We start from the raw sequence: 24843 nt of genomic DNA on the forward strand, positions 1-24843 counted from the left end.
CACTGTATGTTCCCACTCAAACCTGGACAAAACGCCGGCTCCTTGTTCCCCAGTTGAAACACACTGACATTTTCTTTTCTGTTAATCTTTAGATTTTTAAATTTTATTTTAAAAATTGTTTTTTAATTGAAAAGGATCTAAAGATTGAGAAAACCTGAGGGAAAATCCTTGACAGGACAAAAGCATATATAGTACAAAGAAACTCCCTCTCACTTGAGATGAACAACCCAATGTTTTTTCTTTTTTTTTCTTTCCTATGACCTATGGTAAAAAATACATTTCATATTGCAACCCAAGAAGCACATATATACACATAGGATATACTGCAACAAAAGTTTTACAAAACAGGGTTTTCTATTTTGTCCTGTTCAATTTTAGTTCTTTTATTTTTTATTTTTATTTTTTTTTGAGACAGGGTCTCACTCTATCACCCAGGCTGGAGTGCAATGGTGTGATCTCACTACAACCTCCGCTTCCTGGGTTCAAGCCATTCTTGTGCCTCAGCCTCCCGAGTAGCTGGGATTACAGGTGCCCGCCACCATGCCTGGCTAATTTTTGTATTTTTTGTAGAGACGGGGTTTCACCATGTAGGCCAAGATGGTCTCAAACTTCTGGCCTCAGGTGATCCACCCACCTTAGCCTCCCAAAATTCTGGGATTACAGATGTGAGCCACCACGCCCAGCCTATGTTTAATTCTTAAAATAACCACCAACAGGGTGTGACTTGTAGTTTGCAGTTTGCAAAATACTCCTAATTCTCTTCTCCAAAGATAACTGTTAGCGGTCTAGTCTGCATTCTTCTAGTTTTATTTTACACGTATATAAAACGCTTGCTTACGTTTGCAAAAGTGAGCACATACTATAACTGATATGCCCTTTTTTCTGATCGTATACCTTGGCGATGTTCCCCGAGGAGTGTTTGCTTACAGTTTCCCTGGAGGCTAAATTCTGTGGGTCCCCCTCCCCCAGGCCCCCCCAGAAAGATGTTACCAACAGCACCTTCTTTTTCACATCTGGGTAGTCTTCCTCAATTAATTTTTCATCTTGTATTTAGCCAGTTCTCTGTGTATGAACTTTTTTTTTTTTTTTTTTTTTTGAGACTGAGTCTTGCTCTGTCACCCAGGCTGGAATCCAGTGGCACGATCTTAGTTCACCACAACCTCTACCACCTGGGTTCAAGGAATTCTCCTGCCTCAGCCTTCCAAGTAGCTGGGATTACAGGTGCCCACCATCACACCCAGCTAATTTTTGTATTTTTAGTAAAGACGTGGTTTCACCATGTTGGCCAGGCTGGTCTCAAACTCCTGACCTCAGGTGATTCCCCTGCCCCAGCCTCCCAAAGTGCTGGGATTACAGGCGTGAGCCATCGTGCCCAGCCTATGTATGAACCCTTAAATTACATTTCAGCTATTAGTTTGTACACAAAATGCTGTGTTGGTCCCTTGGCAACCTTTTGGAAGTGTATCTGTAGTGTATATCCTTAGGAGTGGAAATGCTAGGTTAAAATGCATGTGTAATACTGAGTTTCAGTTTGGGATGATGAAAAAATTCTAGAGACAGATGGTGGTGATGGTTGCATGATGGTGCAAATGTACTTAGTGCCACTGAATTATACACTTAAAAGAAGCTTAAGATGGTCAATTTTCTGTTATGTATATTTCTCCACAATAAAGAAGGGAAAATAAGTAATGCATTGTAAGTTTGATATTACCAAGTTGCACTTTATGGCTTTTAAAAATTATTATTCAAAAGTAATACATGCTGCCAGGTGCAGTGACTCACACCTGTAATCCCAGCACTTTGGAAGGCCAAGGTGAGTGGATCGCCTGAGATCAAGAGTTCGAGACCAGCCCGGCCAACATGGTGAAACCCCATCTCTACTAAAAATACAAAAATTAGCCGAGTGTGGTGGTGCACACCTGCGATCCCAGTTACTTGGGAGGCTGAGGCAGGAGAATTACCTGAACCCAAGAGGTGGAGGTTGCAGTGAGCCAAGATCGAACCACTGCACTCCAGCCTGGGCTACAGAGCAAGACTCTGTCTCAAAAAAAAAAAAACAAACCAAAAAAAACCAAAACCAAAACCAAACACACACACACACACACAAAAATACATGGTTATTATAAAAATGGAAGCAATATAGGAATACATAAAGTAAAATGTTAAATTTCCCCTTCAAGTTGTAATTGCCACTGACACTTTGGTCTGTCCTCTCCCCATACCTCCCCATCTTTCTCCCTGCATCTTCAGTTTATTTACAGAGACACATGGCTAGGGCTTTTTTGGGGGTATGCGGGTTGTATTTTTTCTTTCTTTCTTTCTTTTTTTTTTTTTTTTTGTTGGAGCTTACATATCCAGTAAGGATTATATTTTTTTCTATGAAAGATGAGATTGTGTTAAGCTATTCTACTGCTTTCTTTTCCCACTAGCAATATGTCCAGGAGATCTTTCCAGATCAGGAAACACAGATTGACCTTTTTAATCTTTTTAATGACCACAGAGCATTCCATTGTAGGGACCAGCATTTCCGTATCAACTGGGTTGATGTTTTTTCAGAAGTACTTTATTCATTGCCGAGGGAGAACAGAGAGGAAATAATGGCAGGAAGTCACAGCAGCCCAGAAACAGCTCCTTCTAAAGGGCAGGCTGTGACCCCACGGCAACTCTGCAGGCACCTCCCTTGATTTCCTGTGGGTTCCTCAGGTAGCCCATCAGGCGAAAGCTGCCCCAGGACAGGTTTAACAGCAGGAAGATCTGGGGTAGCTCAGATGGGCTCTGGATCACGCTGCTGGGCTGGAATCTTAGCTCCCCCAACCATAGGGGTAGCCCCTGAGCCAGTCCCTTCACCTCTCTGAACTTCAGTCTTCTTTCTCATCTGTGAAATAAGGATGATGGGAGTCGGTGCCTCCTGATTTGTTGGAAGGATTCAGTTAGATAAGGTGTGATTCCTCATCCCCCAGGGTGGACCCCATTGCCATAAATGCCATGAGGCCACCTTGCTACTCAGGCCATGCCTCAGATTCATCCTCGACTCCCCTCCTCCTCTCACAGCCACAGCCAATCCAGTGGCAAGGGCTGCCGATTCTGGCTTCCCAACATGGCTGTTCTGGGCCACTTCCTGGTTATCCTCGCCTCCACCCTCACCCCCTCAGTCTGCTCTCCACACGCAGCCAGAGGGAGCCGGTTAAAAGCTTACATCAAAGCCCATCCCTGCGCTACTCAGACCTTCTGGTGGCTTCTCTTCTGGCTCAGAGTAAAAGCCAAAGTCCTGGCAGGGCGCGGTGGCCCATGCCTGTAATCCCAACACTTTGGGAGGCTGAGGCGAGTGGATCACTTGAGGTCAGGAGTTTGAGACCAGCCTGGCCGACATGGTGAAACCCCATCTCCATTAAAAATACAATAATTAGCTGGGTGTGGTGGCACACACCTGTAATCCCATCTACTCAGGAGGCTGAGTTGGGAGGATTGCTTGAAGCCAGGAGGCAGAGGTTGCAGTGACTCACCTGAAATCTCGCCACTGCACTCCAGCCTGGGTGACAGAGCAAGGCTCTGTCTCATAAACAAAAACAAAAACAAAAACAAAAACCAAGTCCTTAGCTCCGCCTCCCAGGTCCTCCCTTGTGGGCCTGGCTGGCTTGCTGCCCTCACCTTCTGCCTTGTTCTCTGGCCACACCAGCCTCCCTCTTGTTCATTAGCACCGCCAAATGCGCTCCTGCCTCAGGGCCTTTGTACCTGCTTTCCCTGCTGCCTGGACCATCTCCCGGATGACCTGAGGTCTCTCCTCATGCATGGCCTCATCAGAGAGGCCTCTCCTGAGCATCCTATCAAAATAGCCCTGTCTTGTCCCTGGCAAAACAAAGCCACCGAAGAATGAGAGAGGCTATTTTCTCCCCTGGCCACCTCCCTAGAGGAGCTGCTCCCCTGAGGGGCCCAGCAGGGACCCTTGTGCCCTGGATTCCGACTCCTGGCGAGTGCTGGCTCTCCCTGTCTGTGTCTGCTGCAGGCGAGAAGCCCTACAAATGCTCAGTGTGCGAGTCTGCGTTCAACCGCAAGGACAAACTGAAGAGACACATGTTGATCCACGAGCCCTTCAAGAAATACAAATGCCCTTTCTCGTGAGTAGAGACTGCCATGCAGGGGCGGGTAGCGGGGCAGATTCTCCAGGGGCGCTGCCCGGGAGGGTGGGACTGAGGGCAGGCCTCTCCTTTTTTTTTTTTTTTTTTTTGAGACAGAGTCTCACTCTGTCGCCCAGGCTGGAGTGCAGTGGCGCGATCTCAGCTCACTGGAAGCTCCGCCTCCTGGGTTCACGCCATTCTCCAGCCTCAGCCTCCTGAGTAGCTGGGACTACAGACGCCCACCACCGCGCCAGCTAATTTTTTGTATTTTTAGTAGAGACGGGGTTTCACCGTGGTCTCGATCTCCTGACCTTGTGATCCGCCCGCCTCGGCCTCCCAAAGTGCTGGGATTACAGGTGTGAGCCACTGCGCCTGGCCTTTTTTTTTTTTTTTTTTTTTTTTTGAGACAGGGTCTCACTCTGTCGCCCAGGCTGGAGTGCAGTGGTATGATCTTGGCTCACTGCAACCTCTGCCTCCTGGGTTTAAGCGATTCTCTTGCCTCAGCTTCCCAAGTAGCTGGGATTACAGGCGCCTGCTACCACACCTGGCTAATTTTTGTATTTTTAGTAGAGATGGAGTTTCATCATGTTGCCCAGGCTAGTCTTGAGCTCCTGACCACAAGTGATCCATCCACCTGCCTCCCAAAGTGCTGGGATTACAGGCGTGAGCCACTGTGCCCGGCCAAGCCTCTCTCCTTTTATCCTGTCCTGGGCCCCGTCTACCTCACTCCCCACCCTACCTCCTTGTCCAGCCCTTAGGGTGGACAAGGCTGTCCCTTGTGCCCAGGGCTAGCGGAGGGGCCAGCAAGAGCATCCTAAGCTTAGTGAACTCCCCTTGACTGGTGGCTTTGGGTTTTAGGACACACACAGGCTGCAGTAAGGAGTTCAACCGGCCGGACAAGCTGAAGGCCCACATCCTCTCCCACTCTGGTAGGTGGCTCTTGGGCCTGCCAGGAGGGTCTGGTTCAGCTCTAGTTCACTGGGATAGACCCGCCAGGAGGAGAAAGAGCAGACATATCCTGTGAGGCTTGTTTTCCCTGCCTGGCACATTCCAGCCAGCACTTTCACTTATGTGGGCTATGAGCCAGGCCTGTATTAGGGACTTTAGGATGAACAGAGATGAATCAGACACAGTCCCCCAGTCCAAGGAGGAAGCTGACCTGAGCAGAGATGACTCAGTCAGAGCAGTGCCCAGTGTGATAGAAGTGTGAACCAGGTGTGGAGGGAATCAGATTCCGGGCGGGTTCAAGACATGGCCAGGAAGCTTCCTTGATAAGGCAGGGCAGGGGTCTTCAAGTCACTCCTCAGTTTCTCAGCAGCTCCTCAGAGCAGACTGGCTGGCTTTCCACATGCCAGCTGAGGTCTAGAACAAGGTTCTTCAACCCTGGCACCACTGACATTTTGGGCCAGATAATTGTTTTTTTTTTTTTTTTTTTTGAGACAGAGCCTCACTCCGGCACCCAGGTGGAGTAAAGTGGTGTGATCTCAGCTCATTGCAACCTCTGCCTCCAAGGTTCAAGTGATTCTCTTGCTTCAGCCTCCCAAGTAGCTGGGATTACAGGTGCCTGCCACCACGCCCAGCTAATTTTTGTATTTTTAGTAGAGATGGGGTTTTCACCATGTTGGCCAGGCTGGTCTCGAACTCCTGACCTCAAGTGATCTGCCCACCTCAGCCTCCCAAAGTGCTGGGATTACAGGTGTGACCACCGGCGCCTGGTCTGAGCTAGATAATTTTGTCCTGGGGGCTGTCCTGTGCCCTGTAGGATGTTTAGCAGCATCCCTGGCCTCTATCCACTGGGTGTCAGTGGCATCCCCCCTACAGCTGTGACAATCAAAAATGTCTCTAGGCATTGCTGAGTCCCCTAGGGGGTAAAGTCTCCCCTGTTTGAGAAGATTTACAGAAAGAAGTCAGTCACTAAAGAAAGTGTGAAAACTGGGAGAGTAGGTCAATGACTTGGACACACAGAGCTGGGTTGGAGTCTTGGTGCTGCCACGTTCCTGTGGGTGGCCTCAGGCGTCACTGCCCCTCCCTGAGCCTGAGATGACCTGGCAAAGCAAGCCAAGGTGCAGGGAGTGAGTGGCTGTTCCAGGCAGAGGAGAATGGCAAGTACAAAGGCGCAGAGGCAAGAGCCAGCGTGGCATCTCTGAGGAGAGCGAGTGTGGCTGGCACAGAGAGTGGCTGGGAGAAGGCAGACGACGAGGGTGGAAAGAGCTGGGGCCAGATCACACAGGCACTGGTCGGGTAAGAGCCTGGATTTTATTCCCAGTGCAAGGCACCGTTGCCGGGTGAAGGTCTGGATGCTTTTCACTGACTTTCCCTTGCCCTCCAGGCATGAAGCTCCACAAATGCGCCCTGTGCAGCAAGTCCTTCAGCCGCCGTGCCCACCTCGCCGAGCACCAGCGTGCCCACACGGGCAACTACAAGTTCCGCTGTGCTGGCTGCGCCAAGGGCTTTTCCCGCCACAAATACCTCAAAGATCACCGCTGTCGTCTCGGCCCCCAAAAGGACAAGGACCTGCAAACCCGGCGGCCCCCCCAGAGGAGGGCAGCCCCCCGCAATGGCGGCAGTGGTGGGCGCAAGGTGGTGACCCCCTTGCCTGACCCGCTGGGGCTGGAGGAGCTGAAGGATGCAGGGGCTGGGCTGGTGCCCGAGGCTGTCCCTGGCAAGCCGCCCTTCGCAGAGCCGGATGCCGTGCTGTCCATCGTTGTGGGTGGTACAGTGGGCGCGGAACCTGAGCTGGTGGTACCTGGACACGCTGAGGGGCTGGGCTCCAACCTGGCTCTGGCGGAGCTGCAGGCCGGGGCCGAGGGCCCATGTGCCATGCTCGCTGTGCCTGTCTACATCCAGGCCTCGGAGTGACGAACCTCAGGTGTGTTTCCTGGGCAGGCCTGATGCTCCTGTTTGGGTCCAGGGCCCTGGGAGCAGACTGCTGATCCTTACCAGTGGAAGTGAGCCATTGAGCCATTGGCAGAAATCCTGCTGAATGTCATTCAGAAACCCTGGCCCATGGTCGCCCACCTGTGTCCCTTCTCCTGCTGGAAAACCCTGCAACATTCTAGGGTCGGGGCAGGGCTGCCTACAGTTTCTGGGCAGAGCCACAGCGGCAGGAAAGAAATGGCTGAAACCTGAGCAGCCCAGAGTCTCGCTAGTCTAGGCTGGTGGTTGGGGCCCCTGGGAGAGAAGACAGGGCGTTCCTCCCCACTCTGCCTCCAGGCTGCCTCTGGGTGGCCTCTAGTCCGCTGTTCTTCAGGAGGCCTGCCATAAACTCTTCGGAGTTTATGTGTTGGACCTTTTCACAGACGGTTCCCCACAGTGTCCTCAGACAGCTCTGTGATGTAGCTTTTAGGAGGCACTCAGGTGTGACGGTTAGACTGCAGCTATGAGACAGATCTGGCTTCAAATCCAAGAGTTGCCATGCATTTGCTGTGTGACCTTGGGTAAGTCACTTCACCTCTCTGAGCCCCATGTTCCTCATCTGTACAATGGGGCTTACAATACTACTACCTCATAGGGTTGTCCTGGGGATCCAGTGTGATGAAGTGCGCCAGGGGCTCGGCATGGTGCCCGGCACGAAGAAAGTGCTCAATAAATGTTTTTGTCATAATATGTGTCCGGGTGGCATGGGCCAAGCTGTGGCAGTTTCGTTCTTTGCCCCTAGGTGGCAGCACTCCCATCTGCAGCTTGTGGCGGCTGAGGGGTCCCGGGCCCCTCACACAGGGAGCCCTGGGGAGGTGATGAGGGAAGCAAGGCTGGGCACAGCAGCTCATGCCTGTAATCCCAGCACTTTGGGAGGCCAAGATGGGCGGATCACCTGAGGTCAGGAGTTTGAGACCAGCCTGGCCAACATGGCAAAACCCTGTCTCTACTAAAAATACAGAAATTAGCCAGGTGTGGTGGCGCACGCCTGTATTCCCAGCTACTTGAGAGGCTGAGGCAGGAGAATCACTTGAACCCAGGAGACAGAGGTTACAGTGAGCTGAGATCGTGCCACTGTACTCCAGCCTGGGAGACAGAGTGAGACCCTGTCTCAAAAAAAAAAAAAAAAAAATTTTTTTTAGCTAGGCGTAGTAGCCGGTGCTTGTAGTCCCAGATATGCAGGAGGCTGATGTGGGAGGATCACTTGAGCCCAGCAGGTCGAGGCTGCAGTGAGCTGAGATTGTGCCACTGCATTCCAGCCTGGGCAACTGAGCAAGACCCTGTCTCAAAGATTAAAAAAAAAAAAGGAAATTGGGAATACCCATCCACAGAAAACGGTCCAGGACAACACCCCACGGGGGTCAGGGTTTGTACTCACTTGTGGGAATTCGGGATTGTTAGCCACCTCCAAATCCGTTGTAATCAAGATCAGAAATTCCTCTCGCGTGGGCATCTGGAGGCCGTCAGCGTCCCCACGTCCAGTGCTTCCTCCTCCCCCTCAGCTAGTCCAGGTGGGAGGTTGATCAGGCTCATGAGGAGGCAGGAAGAGAAAAGGGCCTTTGACTAGTGTTTTCTGTTTATCTTCACAGCCACCCTTCTGGGCTGTCAACTCCATTTGATGACTGAATTGTTTTGAAGGCTGGCAGGTCCCTCAGTCATCTGTGTTGGAACTCAGGGCTGGAGCCCAGAGCCAGGCCCAGCTTCCCACGTCCTCAGGAAGGGTGTGAGGTGGCAGGAGGGACAGAGTTGATGGGGGTGAGGTGTGAAAGTGTACCGGCCTGCACAAAGGCCCAAGGGGGACTGGTGGGGACAGGAAGTCAGAGGGGATGCCCCTGGAGCTGGGCCTTGGCCTGGGGTGCTTTGATGGGTGGATGGATAGGGGAAGGTGTGCCGTGTGAGAGCAGGGCGTGCACAAACACCTTGGGGTGGGACAGCGCCGGGCCTGCTATGTTCTGGGGCCGGCGGATGTTCCAGGATGACCAGAGGTCTCACAGGAGTAGGTGGGTAATAATCATGGCTGATGCTTCCAGCTTCTCCACACGAGGAACACTGTGCCAGGCTATTTACAGTCACATCGCCTCAGCCTGTCATGTGAGTGCTGTTACTTTCCGTATTTTACAGCTGAGAAAACCCAGGCCCAGAGGGGCAAACTTCCTTACCCAAGCTCACACAGCCAGGAAAGCTGCAGAGCTGGGACTCAAGCCGGGGCAGCCTGCCTCCATGGGTTCTTAGCCACTTTCTGCGATTGAAGTGTGGGTTGATGAATCAGAGAGGGATTTAGATATGGGTTAAGGAATCTGGACTTTATTCTCTACATAATGAAGGAGTCGTGGGAGACAGTGAACATTTTAAAAAATTGTAACAATGGCATTGAAAGAAATGTGAAGAATGACATCTTCAGCCGGGTGTGGTGGTTCACACCTATAATCCCAGCACTTTGCTTTGGGAGGCCGGGGCAGGTAGATCACCCGAGGTCAGGAGTTCGAGACTAGCCTGGCCAACATGGTGAAACCCCGTCTCTACTAATAATACAAGAAAATTAGCTGGGCGTGGTGGCGCATGTCTGTAATCTCAGCTACTTAGGAAGCTGAGGCAGGAGAATCACTTGAACCTGGGAGGCGGAGGTTGCAGTGAACTGAGATCGTGCCATTGCACTCCAGCCTGGGTAACAAGAATGAAACTCCGTCTCAAAAAAAAAAAAAATGACAACTTCTTCCTATTTAAGTGGTTTTTCTATTGCTTCTTCCTGTCAGTGTACACAGGCATACATGTCTACTGGTAATCACAAGAACTTACATTTATTAGTTATCAAATGCCTGGCACCATCCCTAGCACTTCAATGGAGGCGCTACTTTTAAGCCCATTTTGCAGCTGAGATGAGGCAACAGGAATATTAAGGCTAAGCAACCCGAAGTTACACAGCAGGGAGGTAGCAGAGCCAGGCCACAGATAAGGACATACCAAGATCAGCTATAATGTTTAATAGAAAGTTGGTGACAAATCCCAGCACTTTGAGAGGCCGAGGTGGGCAGATCACAAGGACAGGAGATTGAGACCATCCTGGCTAACATGGTGAACCCCCATCTCTACTAAAAACACAAAAAATTAGCCAGGCGTGATGGCATGTACCTGTAGTCCTAGCTATCGGGAGGTTGAGGCAGGAGAATCTCTTGAATCCGTGAGGCGGAGGGTGAAGTGAGCTGAGTTCATGCCACCACACTCCAGCTTGGGGGACAGAGCAAGACTCTTTCTCAAAAAAATAAATAAATAAATAAATAAATAAGAAAGTTGGTGATAGCTGCTCCAGGACCCCAGGGTCTGCCGCCGAACTCCAAGATGCTGGACAGAGTGGAGCATAAAAAGGGGCTGGCCTAGGCATCCAGGGTCTCATTCCATCCCCAGAAAGATCACAGTCTTTGACCCGGCGCGGTGGCTGACTCCTGTAATCCTAGCCCTTTGGGAGGCCAAGACGGGCGGATCACCTGAGGTCAGGAGTTTGAGACCAGCCTGGCCAACATGGCAAAACCCCATCTCTACTAAAAATACAAAAAATTAGCCATTCGTGGTTGCGCTTGCCTGTAATCCCAGCTACTTGGGAAGCCGAGGCAGGAGAATCTCTAGAACCCAGGAGACGGAGGTTGCAGTGAGCCAAGATCTCACCATTGCACTCCAGCCGGGGTGACAGAGTAAACTCCTGGACATGTGAGTGTCAGAGTAAGAGTAAACTCTGTATCAAAAAATAAATAAATAAATAAATAAATAAAAGTCCATCTCAAAAAAAAAAGAAAAAGAGAAAGATTACAATCTTTGGTATCAAGCAGAGCTGGGTTTGAATTCTGGCTCTGCCCCCTCCTAGCTGTGTGACCATGGCAAGTCACTTCACCTCTCTGAACCTCAGTTTCCTCGTGTCAGTGTGCAGAATAATAGTACCTACGTGGCAAGGTTGACGTCACAATTCAGGGAAATAATTCAGGTAAAGCAGAGATCACAAATTGCCGCTCATGGCAGCCTCCAGACAGTTTGGCATTCACAGTGTCTGAAAAAGTAAGCCAACATTTAAAAACAAATTTAATATATACCGCAGTGGTGAAATGTGAGATGCTACGCGTCAGGAATGACACAAGGGATGTTATGCTGTTATGACTCCAATATTACATTAGTGGCCTGGCCAGAATAATAGAGCAAGAAAAAGAAAGAAATAGTATCAGGATTGGAAAGGGTGAGATAATAGCAAGGGTGCTGAAATAGTAGCAAGATCAATATATACAAATCGACTATGCTCCTCTACTCCAGAAGCAATTAGAAAATGTAAAAAATTGGGACATTTGGGCCAGGCGTGGTGGCTCACACCTGTAATCCCAGCACTTTGGGAGGCCGAGGTGGGCGGATCACAAGGTCAGGAGATCGAGACCAACCTGGCCAACGTGGCAAAACCCCGTCTCTACTAAGAAATACAAAAAATTAGCCGGGCATGCTGGTGCATGTGTGTAATCCCAGCTACTTGGGAGGCTGAGGCTGGAGAACCAGTTGAACCAGGGAGGTAAAGGTTGCAGTGAGTTGAGATCATGCCATTGCACTCCAGCCCAGGCAACAGAGTGAGACTCCATCTCAAAAAAAAAAAAAAATCAAAAAACAAAAACACTCATTTCCTCTGATAGTTTTCCTTGGCCAATCTGTCTAACATAGCCCCACCTCCATCATTCTCGAATTCCTTACCTTATTTTATTTTTATTCATCACCCTTGACATTATATTAGACATTTGTTTATTGTCTGTTGTCCTCATTAGAAACAAAAAGTCCACAAAGACATCGACTTTTGTCTGTTTTGTTCCTGATATATCTACAGTGCTTAGACCTTCCCAGGAATTGTTCGATCAATATTTGTCAAGTGAATAAACAACAGCACTTTGAGAGAAGGCGGCCCACTTTACCCACCCCCTTCTCTCACCCAAGGGAGGCCAAGGGGGAATCTGTCATGTAGGCTGAGATAGGACTGGCCCAGACTCCAGGGAAGTAATGTCTGATATAAAAGGATATTTTCCTTTGTTCAAAGAGGGAGCAGAGAATATCTGGGCCAAATGACTAATGCAAGTGGCTTGGAAGTCTCCGGCGACAGAGCAGGTGTCCCTGTGACCCAGGAGAACTGGCTGGACTAGTTTTGTCTCCCTTGGGGAAGAAGGAGTGGAGGTGGCAGCTACTGGTGCTCCCAACCCCCAAGGCTGCCAGCAAGTGACCCCCCACACACAAGGCTTTCAGGGCCTGAAGGGTGGTGATCAGGGAGGTGAGCAGGTTTCACCTAAGGACTGGGAGTGACCTCTTACTAGCTGAGGGTGCCTCGGGTAGGCTTAGGCACAGAACCCAGAGGCAGGAGGCCAAGGCCCAACTTTTAGGGCCTTGGTTCCTTTGAGGAATCACAGAGAATAAACAGTCCCAGGGAGGGAAAAGGTCTTGTCCAAAGTCTCATCGAGGCAAGGCTGCTTCCCAGGTCACTGCTTCCTCAGTCCACTTATTTATTCATGGAACAAATATTTCTTAAGTACCTACTATGTGCCAGGCATAGTTCTTCAATGATACATCATGTGCAAAACAATTATTTGTGGAGATCCTTTGTGGAGGAAGCAGAAGATAAACAACAAAGTAAATAGGTAAGTTATAGATGTTAGGAGGTGACGAGTATTACAGAGAAGGAAAAAAAGTAGAGGTGAGTAGAGGTTTTGAGAGTTTGGGGGTTGCTGGTGTGTTTGAGGAAGAGTAGAGAGGCCAGTGTGGTTGGAGTGAGGCACTGGAAAGGAGGAGGGCAAGGAGGTGACGGAAAACCATGACATCATGTAGGGACTTGAGGGACATTGAAAGGACTTTGGGTTTTACTTGAGGGACGTGGAAAGCCATTGGAGGATTGTGAGCATTCAGTGACTGGATCTGACATATGTATATATGTCCAATGTCAAAACATATGTATATATGTGTGTATGTGTGTGTGTGTGTATATATGTATATGTGTGTGTGTATATATATGTCAGATGTCAAAAAATATATATATATATGTTTTGGTTTTTTTTCCTGAGACAGAGTCTGTCTCTGTTGCCCAGGCTGGAGTGCAGTGGCATGATCTCAGCTCACTGCAACCTCCAACTCCCAGGTTCAAGCGATTCTCGTGCCTCTGCCTCCTGAGACTACAGGTGTGTACCACCATGCCTGGCTAATTTTTGTATTTTTAGTAGAGAGGGGTTTCACCATGTTACCCAGGCTGGTCTTGAACTCCTGGCCTCAAGTGATCCACCCGCTTTGGCCTCCCAAAGTGCTGGGATTATAGGGATGAGCCACTGTGCCCGGTCAAACACATATTTTTAAAAGGATACCTCTGCTTACCATGTAGAGAATGAACTGGAAGGAATAAAGATGGAGACAGGAAGGCCAATGGGGAAGAGTATTAGGTTTCTCTTGCTTCTGTAATAAAGAACCAGAAACTTAGTGGTTTAAACCAACACAGATCTTACCACTCTGGAGGTCAGAAGTCTGATATGGTTCTCACTGGACTAAAATCAAGTGGTTGGCAGGGCTGTGTCCTTCTGGAAGCTCTAGGGGAGAATCTGTTCCATTGTCTTTTCCGGTTTCTAGAAACCACCTGCATTCCTTGGCTTGTGGCCCCTTTCTCCATTCAAAGCCAGAAGGGCAGCATCCTACCAGTCTCTGACTCTGAAACCTTTTGCTTCTGTTTTGTGATTACATTGAGGCCAGCTGGATAATCCAGAATAATCTCATCATTTCAAGCTCCTTTTTTTTTTTTGAGATGGAGTCTCGATCAGTCGCCCAGGTTGGAGTGCAGTGGCACTATCTTGGCTCACTGCAAGCTCTGCCTCCTGGGTTCACCCCATTCTCCTGCCTCAGCCTCCTGAGTAGCTGGGATTACAGGCACACACCACCATGCCTGGCTAATTTTTTGTATTTTTAGTAAAGACGGGGTTTTGCCATGTTGGCCAGGATGGTCTCGATCTCCTGACCTCGTGATCTGCCCACCTCGGCCTCCCAAAGTGCTGGGATTACAGGTGTGAGCCACTGTGCCCGACCATTTCAAGCTCCTTAACACTTCTGCAAAGTCCGTTTAAGGAGATTCTGGGGATGAGGACATGGACGTCTTTGAAGGACCATTATCCTGCCCACCAGGAGGCTACTGCAATAGTGCAGGTACTTTTGACCAGAGTGACAGCAATGAAGATGGTAAGAAATGATAGGGTTCTGGATATATTTTGAGGGTAGAGCCAACAGGACATTCTAAAGGATTGGATGTGTACTTTTCCATCCTCGTGCAGGGAGACTTCTAGTCTACCTATGCCTTGGGCCTGGGCCTGGGTGAGGATGTGGGTTTCCCTGGGGTAAAGTCCAGGGAGTCACAGTCATTGACTAGAGCCTGTGTGGCCATCTAGGGCCTGCTGCATGGCCTGCATGTGGTCAAATGGGTATGGAGTACGCCCTGTAACCCACCATTAGCATGAGTGTAGGGTCCTTTCAGGGTCAACAATCTCACCCGCCTCCCCCTCACTCCTCCCTTAACCCCTCAAGTTCTGCTGGGCCAGGCCTTTCCTGCCCCCATTGCTTACTTTGCCCCACTCCCCTGGGAGGTCAGACCTGCTCCCAGGCCCACCACACTTTATTTATTTACCTGTTTGTATGTGTGAATGTCTGTTCATTCATTCATTGGCATGTAGGCAGAATAGTACAGTGGCTAAATGGGTTGCATTTACAGTAAGAATCTCAGCTCTGCCTCGTACAAGTGTGTAATCTTAGGCAAGCTGTCCAACCTCTGTTAACGTATAAAATGGGAACAATAAAGCCTACCTCATATAGTTGTTGTGTGGGCTAAATGAGGTAATGCATGTAAAATCCTCAGCTCACTGTCTGGCTTAGCATAAAGTGCTGAGTGAAGATTCTCTGTTATTTTCTCACGGTTCAAGTGCCAACCAGACCACTCAATAATGGTGTGATCTTCGGCAAGTTATTCAACCTCTCCAAGCTTCTGTTTCCTCAGCTGTAATCTATACCTGCCTCATAGAACTTTAGTTGGATGATTAAATGAGATAATCTGGCTGGGCGTGATGGCTTACACCTGTAATCCCAGCACTTTGAGAGGCCAAGGTGGGAGAATCACTTGAGCCCAGGGGTTTGGGACCAGCCTGGGCAACATAGGGAGACCCTGTCTCTATAAAAGATACAAAAATTAGCTGGGTGTGGTGGCACACACCTGTGGTCACAGCTACTCGGGAGGCTGAGGTGGGAGGATCGCTTGAGCCTGGGAGGCAGAGGTTGCAGTGAGCCATGATCGTGCCACTGCACTCCAGCCTGGGTGACAGAGTGAGACCCTGTCTCAAAAAATAAAATAAAAATAAAAAAAAAATGAGATATTCTATGTAAGCTGTCTGTCAGAGTGAGGGTTCCATGGATGTTAATGATTATTATTCCTGTGGTTATTATTTCATAAATATTGGTTGAATACATATTCTGTGCTAAGGCCTTTGTCTGTGTTGTCACTGAGTCATCAGAATGGCCTGGTGAGGAATATAGTGTTATTTCTGTTTCTCGGATAGGAAAACCAAGGCAGGTAAAGCACATGGCTGAATGGCAGAGCCCCACTTCTAATCTAGGCTTGTGTGGTAGGCATCAAAACATGTTCCCTCTTCATTACTTCAATGCACTTTTAAAAATTGAGATAAGGGGCCGGGTGCAGTGGCTCACGCCTGTAATCCCAACACTTTGGGAGTCTGAGGCGGGCGGATCACGAGGTCAGGAGTTTGAGACCAGCCTGGCCAACATGGTGAAACCCCCTCTCTACTAAAAATACAAGAATTAGCTGGGTGTGGTGGCACATGCCTGTAATCCCAGCTACTCTGGAGGCTGAGGCAGGAGAACTGCTTGAACCGGGACCCGGGAGGCAGAGGTTGTGGTGAGCCGAGATCGCGCCATTGCACTCCAGCCTAGGTGACAAGAGTGAAACTGTCTCAAAAAAAAAAAAAAAAAAAAAAAAAAATTGAGATAAGGCCAGGCGTGGTGGTTGTAGCCTGTAATCCAAAACTTTGGGAGGCCGATGTAGGCAGATCACCTGAGGTCAGGAGTTTGAGAGTTTGAGACCAGCCTGGCCAAAATGGTGAAACCCTGTCTCCACTGAAAATACAAAAATTAGCCGGGTATAGTGGTGGGTGCTTGAAACTAGGTGGTGGAGGTTGCAGTGAGCTGAGACTGCGCCACTGCACTCCAATCTGGGCAACAAAGCGAGACTCTGTCTCAAACAATAAAAATAGAAATTGAGATAAAATTCACATGACATAAAATTGACCATTTTGGCCGGGTGCGGTGGCTGATGCCTGTAATCCCAGCACTTTGGGAGGCTGAGGCGGGTGGATCACCTGAGGTCAGGAGTTCGAGACCACCCTGGCCAACACAGTGAAACCCCATCTCTACTAAAAATGCAAAAAATTAGCCAGGTATGGTGGCAGTGCCTGTAATCTCAGCTACTCAGGAGGCTGAGGCAGGATAACTGCTTGAGCCTGGGAGGCAGAGGTTGCAGTGAGCCAGGATTGCACCACTCCACTCTAGCCTGGGCAATAGAGTGAGACTCCAGCTCCAAAAAAAAAAAAATTCACCATTTTAATTAAAGTATACAACTCAGCACTTTTTAGTACATTCACAATATTGTGTAACCATCATCATAATCTAGTTACATAACATTTTCATCATCCCAAAAAGAAACCCTGTACCCATTAAGCAGTCATTCTCCTTTCCCCCCCCCCCTCTGGATCCTGGCAACCACTAATCTGCTTTCTATCTCTATGCATTTGACTATTTTGAACATTTCATATAGGGTCAGCCTGGGTGACAGGGTCTCACTTTGTCACCCAGTCTGCAGTAGAGTGATGAAATCACAGCTCACTGCAGCCTTGAACTCCTGGGCTCAAGTGATTGTTCCACCTTAGCCTCCTGAGTAACTGAGACTGCAGGCACACACCACCATGCCTGGCTAATTTTATTTATTATTCTTTTTTTTTTTTCAGAACTGGGGTGTTACTATGTTACCTAGGCTGGTCTTAAACTCCTGGGCTCCTGCAATCCTCCTGCCTTGGCCTCCCAAAGTGCTGGGATTACAGGCATGAGCCACAGGACCTGGCCTCATTCCTTTCCATTTGGATACCCACCTGTCCTAGCACCACTTGTTGAAAAGACTATGCATCCCCCATTTAATGGTCTTAGCACACTTGTTGAAAATAAATTGACTATAGATGTATAGGTTTATTTTTGTACTCTCAATTCTTTTTTTTTTCTTTTTTTTCTTTTTTTTTGAGACGGAGTCTCGCTCTGTCGCCCAGGCTGGAGTGCAGTGGCTGGATCTCAGCTCACTGCTTCAAGTTCCGCCTCCCGGGTTTACGCCATTCTCCTGCCTCAGCCTCCTGAGTAGCTGGTACTACAGGTGCCCACCACCTTGCCCAGCTAGTTTTTTGTATTTTTTGGTAGAGACGGGGTTTCACCAGGTTAGCCAGGATGGTCTCGATCTCCTGACCTCGTGATCCGCCCGTCTCGGCCTCCCAAAGTGCTGGGATTACAGGCTTGAGCCACCGCGCCAGGGCTGTACTCTCAATTCTATTCAACTGATCGATAAACATCTTTGATTATTGTAGCTTTGTAGTAAGTTTTGAAATCAGGACATGTGAATCTTCCAACTTTATTTTTCTTTTTGAATACTGTTTTGACTATTCAGGGTCTCTTGCAATTCCATATGAGGTGTGGGATAAACTTGTCCATTTCTGCAAAAAATGCAGCTCAGATTTTGAAAGGCTTGTATTGAATCTGTTAAGCAATTTGGAGAGTGTTGCTATCTTAACAATGAAGTCCTCTAATCCATGGAGATGGAATGTCTTTCCATTTATTTAGGGCTTCCTTAATTTCTTTCAACAAGGTTTGGTACTTTTCAGAGGACAAGCCTTTCCTTTCCGTGGTTACATTTATTGCTAAATGTTTTATCATTTTTGAGGCTATTGTAAATGGAAATGATTCTTAATATCATTTTCATATTGCTCATTGCTAATGTACAGAAAGACAACTGATTTTTGTGTATTCATATTGTTGAACTGTGCTGAACTCATTTTTAGTTCTAATAGCTTTCTGTGTATTCTTTAGGTTTTTCTCTATATGAGATCACGTCATCTGCAAATATAAATAGTTTTACCTCTGGTTTTCCAATCTGGATGCCTTTTTATTTATTTTTCTTGCTTAATTGCCCTGGCAAGAACTTTCAGTACAATGTTGATTGGAAGTGATGAGAGTAGGCATCCTTATCTTATTCCTGATCTTAGGGGGAAAGCTTTCGGCCTTTGTCTTCACCATTAAGTATGATGTTCGCTGTGGGTTTTGCACAGATGCCTCTTACCAGGTTGAGATGTTCTCTCCTCTTCCTAGTTGGCTGAGTGTTTCAGGTTTGTTTTTTTGTTTAATCAGGAGAGGATGTTGGATGAACTCTTTTTTACAACTAAAAATCAGCAAAGTCCTCTGTATTTAACTTGGTGTAATTATGTGAGACCAAGTTTCATAATTAAGGTTTTATTTCATAATTAATGCTTTCAAGGAAGTTTACAAATATATGGCTGGGTATCTTTAACCATGTGACTTTAGTCAATTCCTACTTCTTTGGGCCTCAGTTTCCTCAACTGTAAAATGGAGGTGGATTGTAATGCTTATTTCATGGGGCTTAGAGGGATGATGGAGATGAGATGGGATTTTTGTGTGCAAAGGCACTTTGCAAATAAATAAAAACTATTCTTCTGTTGCTCCTCTTATTAGAGATATTTTGTGTGTGTGTGTGTTTTTTGTTGTTGTTGTTCATTTTTTTTTGAGACAGGGTCTCCCTCTGTTGCCCAGGCTGGAGTGCAGTGGTGTCATCATAGCTCACTGTAGCTTTGAACTCCTGGGCCCAAGCAATTTTTCCACCTCAGCTTCCCAACTAGCCCAGATTACAGGCTTGCACCACCATGCCTGGCTAATTTTTAAGTTTTTTTCTAGAGAAGAGATCTCACTATGTTGCCTGGGATGGTGTTGAACTGTGGCCTCAAGCAATCCTCCCACCTTGGTTTCCCAAAGTGCTGAGATTACAGGCATGAGCCACCATGCCCAGCTAGAGATGTTATTTATTTACTTATTTACTTATTTTTGAGATGGAGTCTTGCTATGTCGCCCAGGCTGGAGTGCAGTGGCATGATCTCGGCTCACTGCAACCTCCACCTCCTGGGTTCAAGCGATTCTCCTGCCTCAGCCTCCCGAGTGGCTGGGAATACAGGTGCGCGCCACCATGCTCAGCTCATTTTTGCATTTTTTTAGTAGACTCGGGGTTTCACCATGTTGGCCAGGCTGGTCTCAAACTCCTGACCTCAAGTGATCCACCCACCTTGGCCTCTCAAAGTGCTGGGATTACAGGCATGAGCCACCATGCCTGGCCTAGAGATGTTTTACTAAATTGTAATGTAACTTTTTTTTTTTTTTTTGAGACAGAGTCTCGCTCGGTGGCCCAGGCTGGAGTGCAGTGGCCAGATCTCAGCTCACTGCAAGCTCTGCCTCCCGGGTTTATGCCATTCTCCTGCCTCAGCCTCCCGAGTAGCTGGGACTACAGGCGCCCACCACCTCACCCAGCTAGTTTTTTGTATTTTTTAGTAGAGACGGGATTTCACCGTGTTAGCCAGGATGGTCTCGATCTCCTGACTTCGTGATCCGCCCGTCTCGGCCTCCCAAAGTGCTATGACTACAGGCTTGAGCCACCACGCCCAGCCAATGTAACATGTTTAATAAAGTACATAAGATATGTAAAGGGCACTGATCTTAAGTATAAACACTGATGAATTTGTATACAGCCATGTGAACACCTCTGGATCCTGCTATTGAACCTGTTAGCACCTCGTAAGGTCCTCTTCCTGGTCTGTACCTCCCTGGAGGTAACCATTATTCTGATTCCTAACACCACAGATTAGTTTTGCCTGTTTTTTGAGCTTCATATATGTGGAATCATACAGGCTTTTGTATCTGGTTTCTTTCACTCAGCATAATATCTGTGAGTCATCCAAATTCTTGCATGTACCAGTGGCTCATTCTTTTTCACAGTTTTGAATAAGTTAATACGAGTTGGTCAGAGTTTGAAAAGGCTGTGCATTTGTCTGAGAGACCAGAAAAATAAAGACCAGAAAAGCCCAGGGCTCTCCAGTATTGAGCCAGTCCACTCTGTGAATCTCTATCGTGGCAGCTGAATTCTCAGCCAAGATGGCAGCTACTGTGCCCACGTGTCACCACTCCCCATCCCTTACCCTGGGTAGACATCACAAATCCATCTTGAGCACATTTTTTTCTTTTTTTTTTTTTTAGATAGCATCTCACTCTGTCACCCAGGCTGGAGTGCAGTTGCATGTTCACAGCTCACTGCAGTCTCAACTTCCCGGGCTCAAGTGATCCTCCTGCCTCAGCCTCTCGAATAGCTGGGACCATAGGTGTGTGACACCATGTCCAGGTAATTTTTAATTATTTCTTGAGACTGGGTCTCCCTATGTTGCCCAGGCTGGTCTCAAACTCCTGGGTTCAAGCAGTCTTCCCATCTTGGCCTCCCAAAATGCTGAGATTACAGGTGCGAGCCGCCATGCCAGGCCAATCTTGGCACTTTTTTTTACAAGAATTTCTGATGCAGCCTCAGAATTCTTTTCAACCCAGCGGTCCAGGTGACTAACACTAATTGCTTGTAGTTGGTACTTGATATAGTTTGGCTGTGTCCCCACTCAAATCTCATCTTGAATTATATCTCCCATAATTCCCACTGTTGTGGGAGGGACCTGGTAGGAGATAATTAAATCATGGCAGCAGTTTCTCCCATACTGTTCTTGTGGTAGTGAATAAGTCTCATGAGATCTGATGATTTTATGAGGAGACAGCCCTTTTGCTTGGCTCTCATTGTCTCTTTGCCTGCTGCCATCCATGTAAGATGGGACTTGCTCCTCCTTGCCTTCTGCCATGATTGTGAGGCTTCCCCTGCCATTTGGAACTATAAGTCCAATTAAACCTCTTTCCTTTGTAGATTGCCCAGTCTCGGGTATGTCTTTCGCAATTCCAGGGCTAGATGATTCGTTCTTACTGCAGATCCCAGTAAGCTCAGCATACGTTTTTTTTTCTTAAGCTGAGAACTTCCATCTTTACATTTAAAGGAAGCACTTTACAGCTTCAGTTTGGCATATCCAAACTGCCAGCGTTACTACTCTTGCACTTTAGGCCATTATTTAGTAAAATGAGGGTTACTCGAACAAAAGCACTGAAACACCGTGACAATCCATCTGATAACTCCTAAGCTGGTAAGTGACTAACAGGTGGTAGAGGTATGTTGGACAAAGGGATGATTCACATCACAGGTGGGATGGAATAGGATAGCATGAGATTTCATTAGGTCAATGGAAATTAAAAACTTATGAATTCTTTATTTCTGGAATTTTCTATTTAATACTGTCAGACCTTAGTTGGACAAGTGAAACTGCTGAAAGTAAAATCGCAGAAAAGGGGGAGACTACCGTACTTAACTGGAGAAGATACTGCTTTGCTTCTGTGACCACAGAATTGACAGGTTGAAATTGGAAACAACTATTGCCTTCACGCTTTTAAGACAACTTCACATGATGTAAAGTTCAAGCATACCGGTATCCCATTCTAGCAATACACTTTTGAGCAGTGTTGTACACTTACTGTTATTTGTCTTACTGTTATACTACTCCTACAGAGCACAGGCCAAGAAGCCTACATTTCCCACCATGCCACACGCCCTTTGACCCCAGCTAGACCAAAAAGACGCGCCGGGGAGCGCCTGAAGCCGGAAGACTATAGTCTCCCGGCATGCAGCGCGCTTCCCTCCATTAGATTTGAGGTGCGGCCGGCGCGTTGCCCACCGGGAGTTGTAGTCAGCGGCGCGTTGCCCTGACGCCGGCCGGGCCGGGCGTGGGGGCCTGTGGGAGGTGGCGCGGCCGGGCCCAGCTGCGGGGCGGAGGCGGAGGCGGAGAAGAGGCCTGCGGCGGCAGGGAGCGGCGGGGCTGGGAGCGGGCGCCGGAGCCGAGCCGAGCCGAGCCGGAGCGGGCGGCGAAGGCCGGCGCGGCGAGCAGCAACCATGTCGGTGTTCGGGAAGCTGTTCGGGGCTGGAGGGGGTAAGGCCGGCAAGGGCGGCCCGACCCCCCAGGAGGCCATCCAGCGGCTGCGGGACACGGAGGAGATGTTAAGCAAGAAACAGGAGTTCCTAGAGAAGAAAATCGAGCAGGAGCTGACGGCCGCCAAGAAGCACGGCACCAAAAACAAGCGCGGTGAGGCGGCCCGGCCCCTTCAGACTTCCCACGGGCTCCCCCCAGGATCCCTGGGCCCGGACTTCCCCCTTCGTGACTCACCTCGGGGTCTGGTCTGACCCTGGAACTCTCCGGGTCAGACTTCTTGCCGGGTCTGGGACCCCCTCTCCGACTCCCTTCAATGTCTTCGCGATCCCTGGACTTTTCCATCGTCAGACTTATTCTGTTCTCTCCTCTCACCCTCTCTCCACCCCGCCAGGCCCCTTCAGACCCAGTCTCACAGCACTTTCCTCCGTCCTCACACTGTCCCTTTCTCTTCCGCCTTTTTCTGCTCCCTTTGGCCTCACCCACCTGCCTAGCTACTGCCCCTGCCTCCTCCTCGGCTCATTTCTGCCCCCATCCCAGCATTTCTGTGCTTCCTGGTCCTACCTGTGCCCTCTCCCGGCTCCTCGGTGGAATCTGTGAGCTGCCCTTGGCGTCTCCGCCATCCCCTTAACTCAGAATTCTCGTTGAAAAGCCTCCTTGGTGGAGAGAAAAGGGGACTGGGGGAGAGGAGATCCCCTGATTCCTGCTTGTTCACTTGCTAAGTGAACTTGAGCAAGTTGCTGTCCCTTTGAGGCCTCAGTTTCCCCATCCGTCAGCCAGGGTTTGGCCTCAGTTGAGGCCTAAGGTGTCTTCTAGCGTTGTGATTCACTTTTTGTTGCCTCATAGCTTGGCCTTACCAAAGTTTCCCGTGGCGCAAGCCTTCACCCCGTGACTCACCGCTTCCCCATCCCTCTGAACCAGAAATAGAGACTCCCGACTCCTCCCCAATCCCCACTACTGGGATTCAGGGCCCCGGCATCGAATCCTGAAGCACTGCTTACTTTACTTCCTGTTGTTGTATGGCTTTCTGGGCATTCTAAGTGCTTTGTGTTTTTCTTAAGTGAGATGAATGTGAAAATGCTTTAAAACTGTAAAGCTGTTTAGAAATGTTTGCTTTTTCTTGTTATGGCCGTGTGAGAGTGAAACACAGAACGACATCCCTTCCCCTTGAGAGGGGTTTAGAAGTGAACTAATTCACTCAGAAGTCTGCTAGTGACTAACAGTGTGACCTTGAGCTAATTTACCCTTCTGAAAGGAAAATCATGGATTTACAGTGCTCAGCACATAGTAGGGGCTAAATCGATGTTTTCTGCATTCTAATAGGAGAACAAAATAGCCTATCTTGAGGATACTTCCCTGCTGATAGTCAACAAATATTCTGGAAATTCTTTTTAGTGCCTGGTGCATGCGCTGTATTCATAGGGGTGAACAAAACACAGCCTCAACCCTAATGGGAGAGAAGACCGAAACAGGAAAATAAATGAAGAAAATACTGTCCAGTGGTGATAAGTACTAAACACACAAAAAGATGGTCTGATAGGGAGTGGTGGAGTGGGAGGGATGCCACTTTAGGTAGAATGGTCAGGGAAGGCTTCTTTGAAAAGGTAAAGTTTGAACTGAGTCTGGAGAAGGAACCAGCTCTGTAAAAATCTGGGGGAGGAGCCTTTCAGGCATGGAAAGCAGCATGGGAAAAGGCTCAGAGGTTGGCAGGTTGTAAGAAACAGAAGAGGGAGACCCCTGTGTCCGGAATGTAGTGCTTGGAGGGAGAGTGGTATGAAATAAAGAGGGCGGGGGTTGGACTTTGAACTTGTTGGTGAAGAGTTTGGATTTTATTCCAAGTGGATGGAAAGCTTTTGAAGGGTATTTTGCTGGAACGTGTCCTTATTGACAGGGTTTTAAAAACATCATCTGGGCCGGGCGCGGTGGCTCAAGCCTGTAATCCCAGCACTTTGGGAGGCCGAGACGGGCGGATCACGAGGTCAGGAGATCGAGACCATCCTGGCTAACACGGTGAAACCCCGTCTCTACTAAAAATACAAAAAACTAGCCGGGCGAGGTGGCGGGCGCCTGTAGTCCCAGCTACTTGGGAGGCTGAGGCAGGAGAATGGCGTAAACCCGGGAGGCGGAGCTTGCAGTGAGCTGAGATCCGGCCACTGCAGTCCAGCCCGGGCTACAGAGCAAGACTCCGTCTCAAAAAAAAAAAAAACATCATCTGGCTGCTGTTTGGAGAGTGGGTGGGGGATGAGGGTGGGAGCAGGGAGAACAGTGAGGAGGCAGCTGCAGTGGTCCATTTGTGGCCTGGACTCCAGCTTAGTTGTGGAGATGGGAACAGGGTTATATTTTGCTGTCTCTAGCTTTTTCCTCTGATGACTCTCCCTTAGTCCAGATCCTCTGTGGTCATCAGAGTCAGTGTTTTTACCTTTCTGCATTTTGGAATGCAGGAGGAAGGTGTCAGTTTACCATTCTCCTCTGATCTTTTGGTCTGGAGCTCGCTTAGTTTCCGCAGTTTTGTTTTCTCTTTTGAGACGGAGTCTTGCTCTGTCGCCCAGGCTGGAGTACAGTGGCACGATCTCAGCTCACTGCAACCTCTGCCTCCTGGGTTCAAGTAATTCTCCTGC

The 24843-nt window shown here is 48.7% G+C and overlaps 2 protein-coding genes and 1 long non-coding RNA gene across 7 annotated transcripts in view; 2 read left to right on the forward strand and 1 right to left on the reverse strand.

Annotated features, from left to right (window-relative positions):
• ZNF341 (zinc finger protein 341) overlaps positions 1-7721 on the forward strand; it is a 60369-nt gene extending 52648 nt beyond the window's left edge. For all 3 annotated transcript variants that reach the window (XM_008021175.3, XM_008021187.3, XM_037982869.2), the window contains 3 exons: positions 4004-4115; positions 4974-5044; positions 6445-7721. In XM_008021175.3, coding sequence (XP_008019366.3) covers positions 4004-4115; positions 4974-5044; positions 6445-6974 — 713 coding nt within the window. In that variant the 3' untranslated portion in view covers positions 6975-7721. The remainder of the gene's footprint in view (positions 1-4003; positions 4116-4973; positions 5045-6444) is intronic.
• Positions 2470-23447, reverse strand: LOC119618588 (uncharacterized). Of its 3 annotated transcripts, XR_005234974.2 has the most exons (4): positions 22463-23447; positions 13401-13478; positions 8410-11067; positions 2470-2875 (listed from the first exon to the last, which is right to left on the reverse strand). It is a non-coding gene; the product is annotated as an uncharacterized lncRNA (long non-coding RNA). The 3 variants fall into 3 exon arrangements; XR_012089845.1 differs by having other exon boundaries at positions 8410-13478; XR_012089846.1 differs by lacking the exon at positions 2470-2875 and adding an exon at positions 7819-8311 and having other exon boundaries at positions 8410-13478.
• The window catches only part of CHMP4B (charged multivesicular body protein 4B), a 44395-nt gene continuing 41596 nt past the window's right edge, over positions 22045-24843 (forward strand). Inside the window, exon 1 of the mRNA XM_008021206.3 lies at positions 22045-22381. Within this exon, the coding sequence (XP_008019397.1) occupies positions 22192-22381 (190 nt within the window). The 5' untranslated portion in view covers positions 22045-22191. The remainder of the gene's footprint in view (positions 22382-24843) is intronic.

The sequence above is a fragment of the Chlorocebus sabaeus genome, chromosome 2 (assembly GCF_047675955.1).
Source record: "Chlorocebus sabaeus isolate Y175 chromosome 2, mChlSab1.0.hap1, whole genome shotgun sequence".
Taxonomy (NCBI): domain Eukaryota; kingdom Metazoa; phylum Chordata; class Mammalia; order Primates; family Cercopithecidae; genus Chlorocebus; species Chlorocebus sabaeus.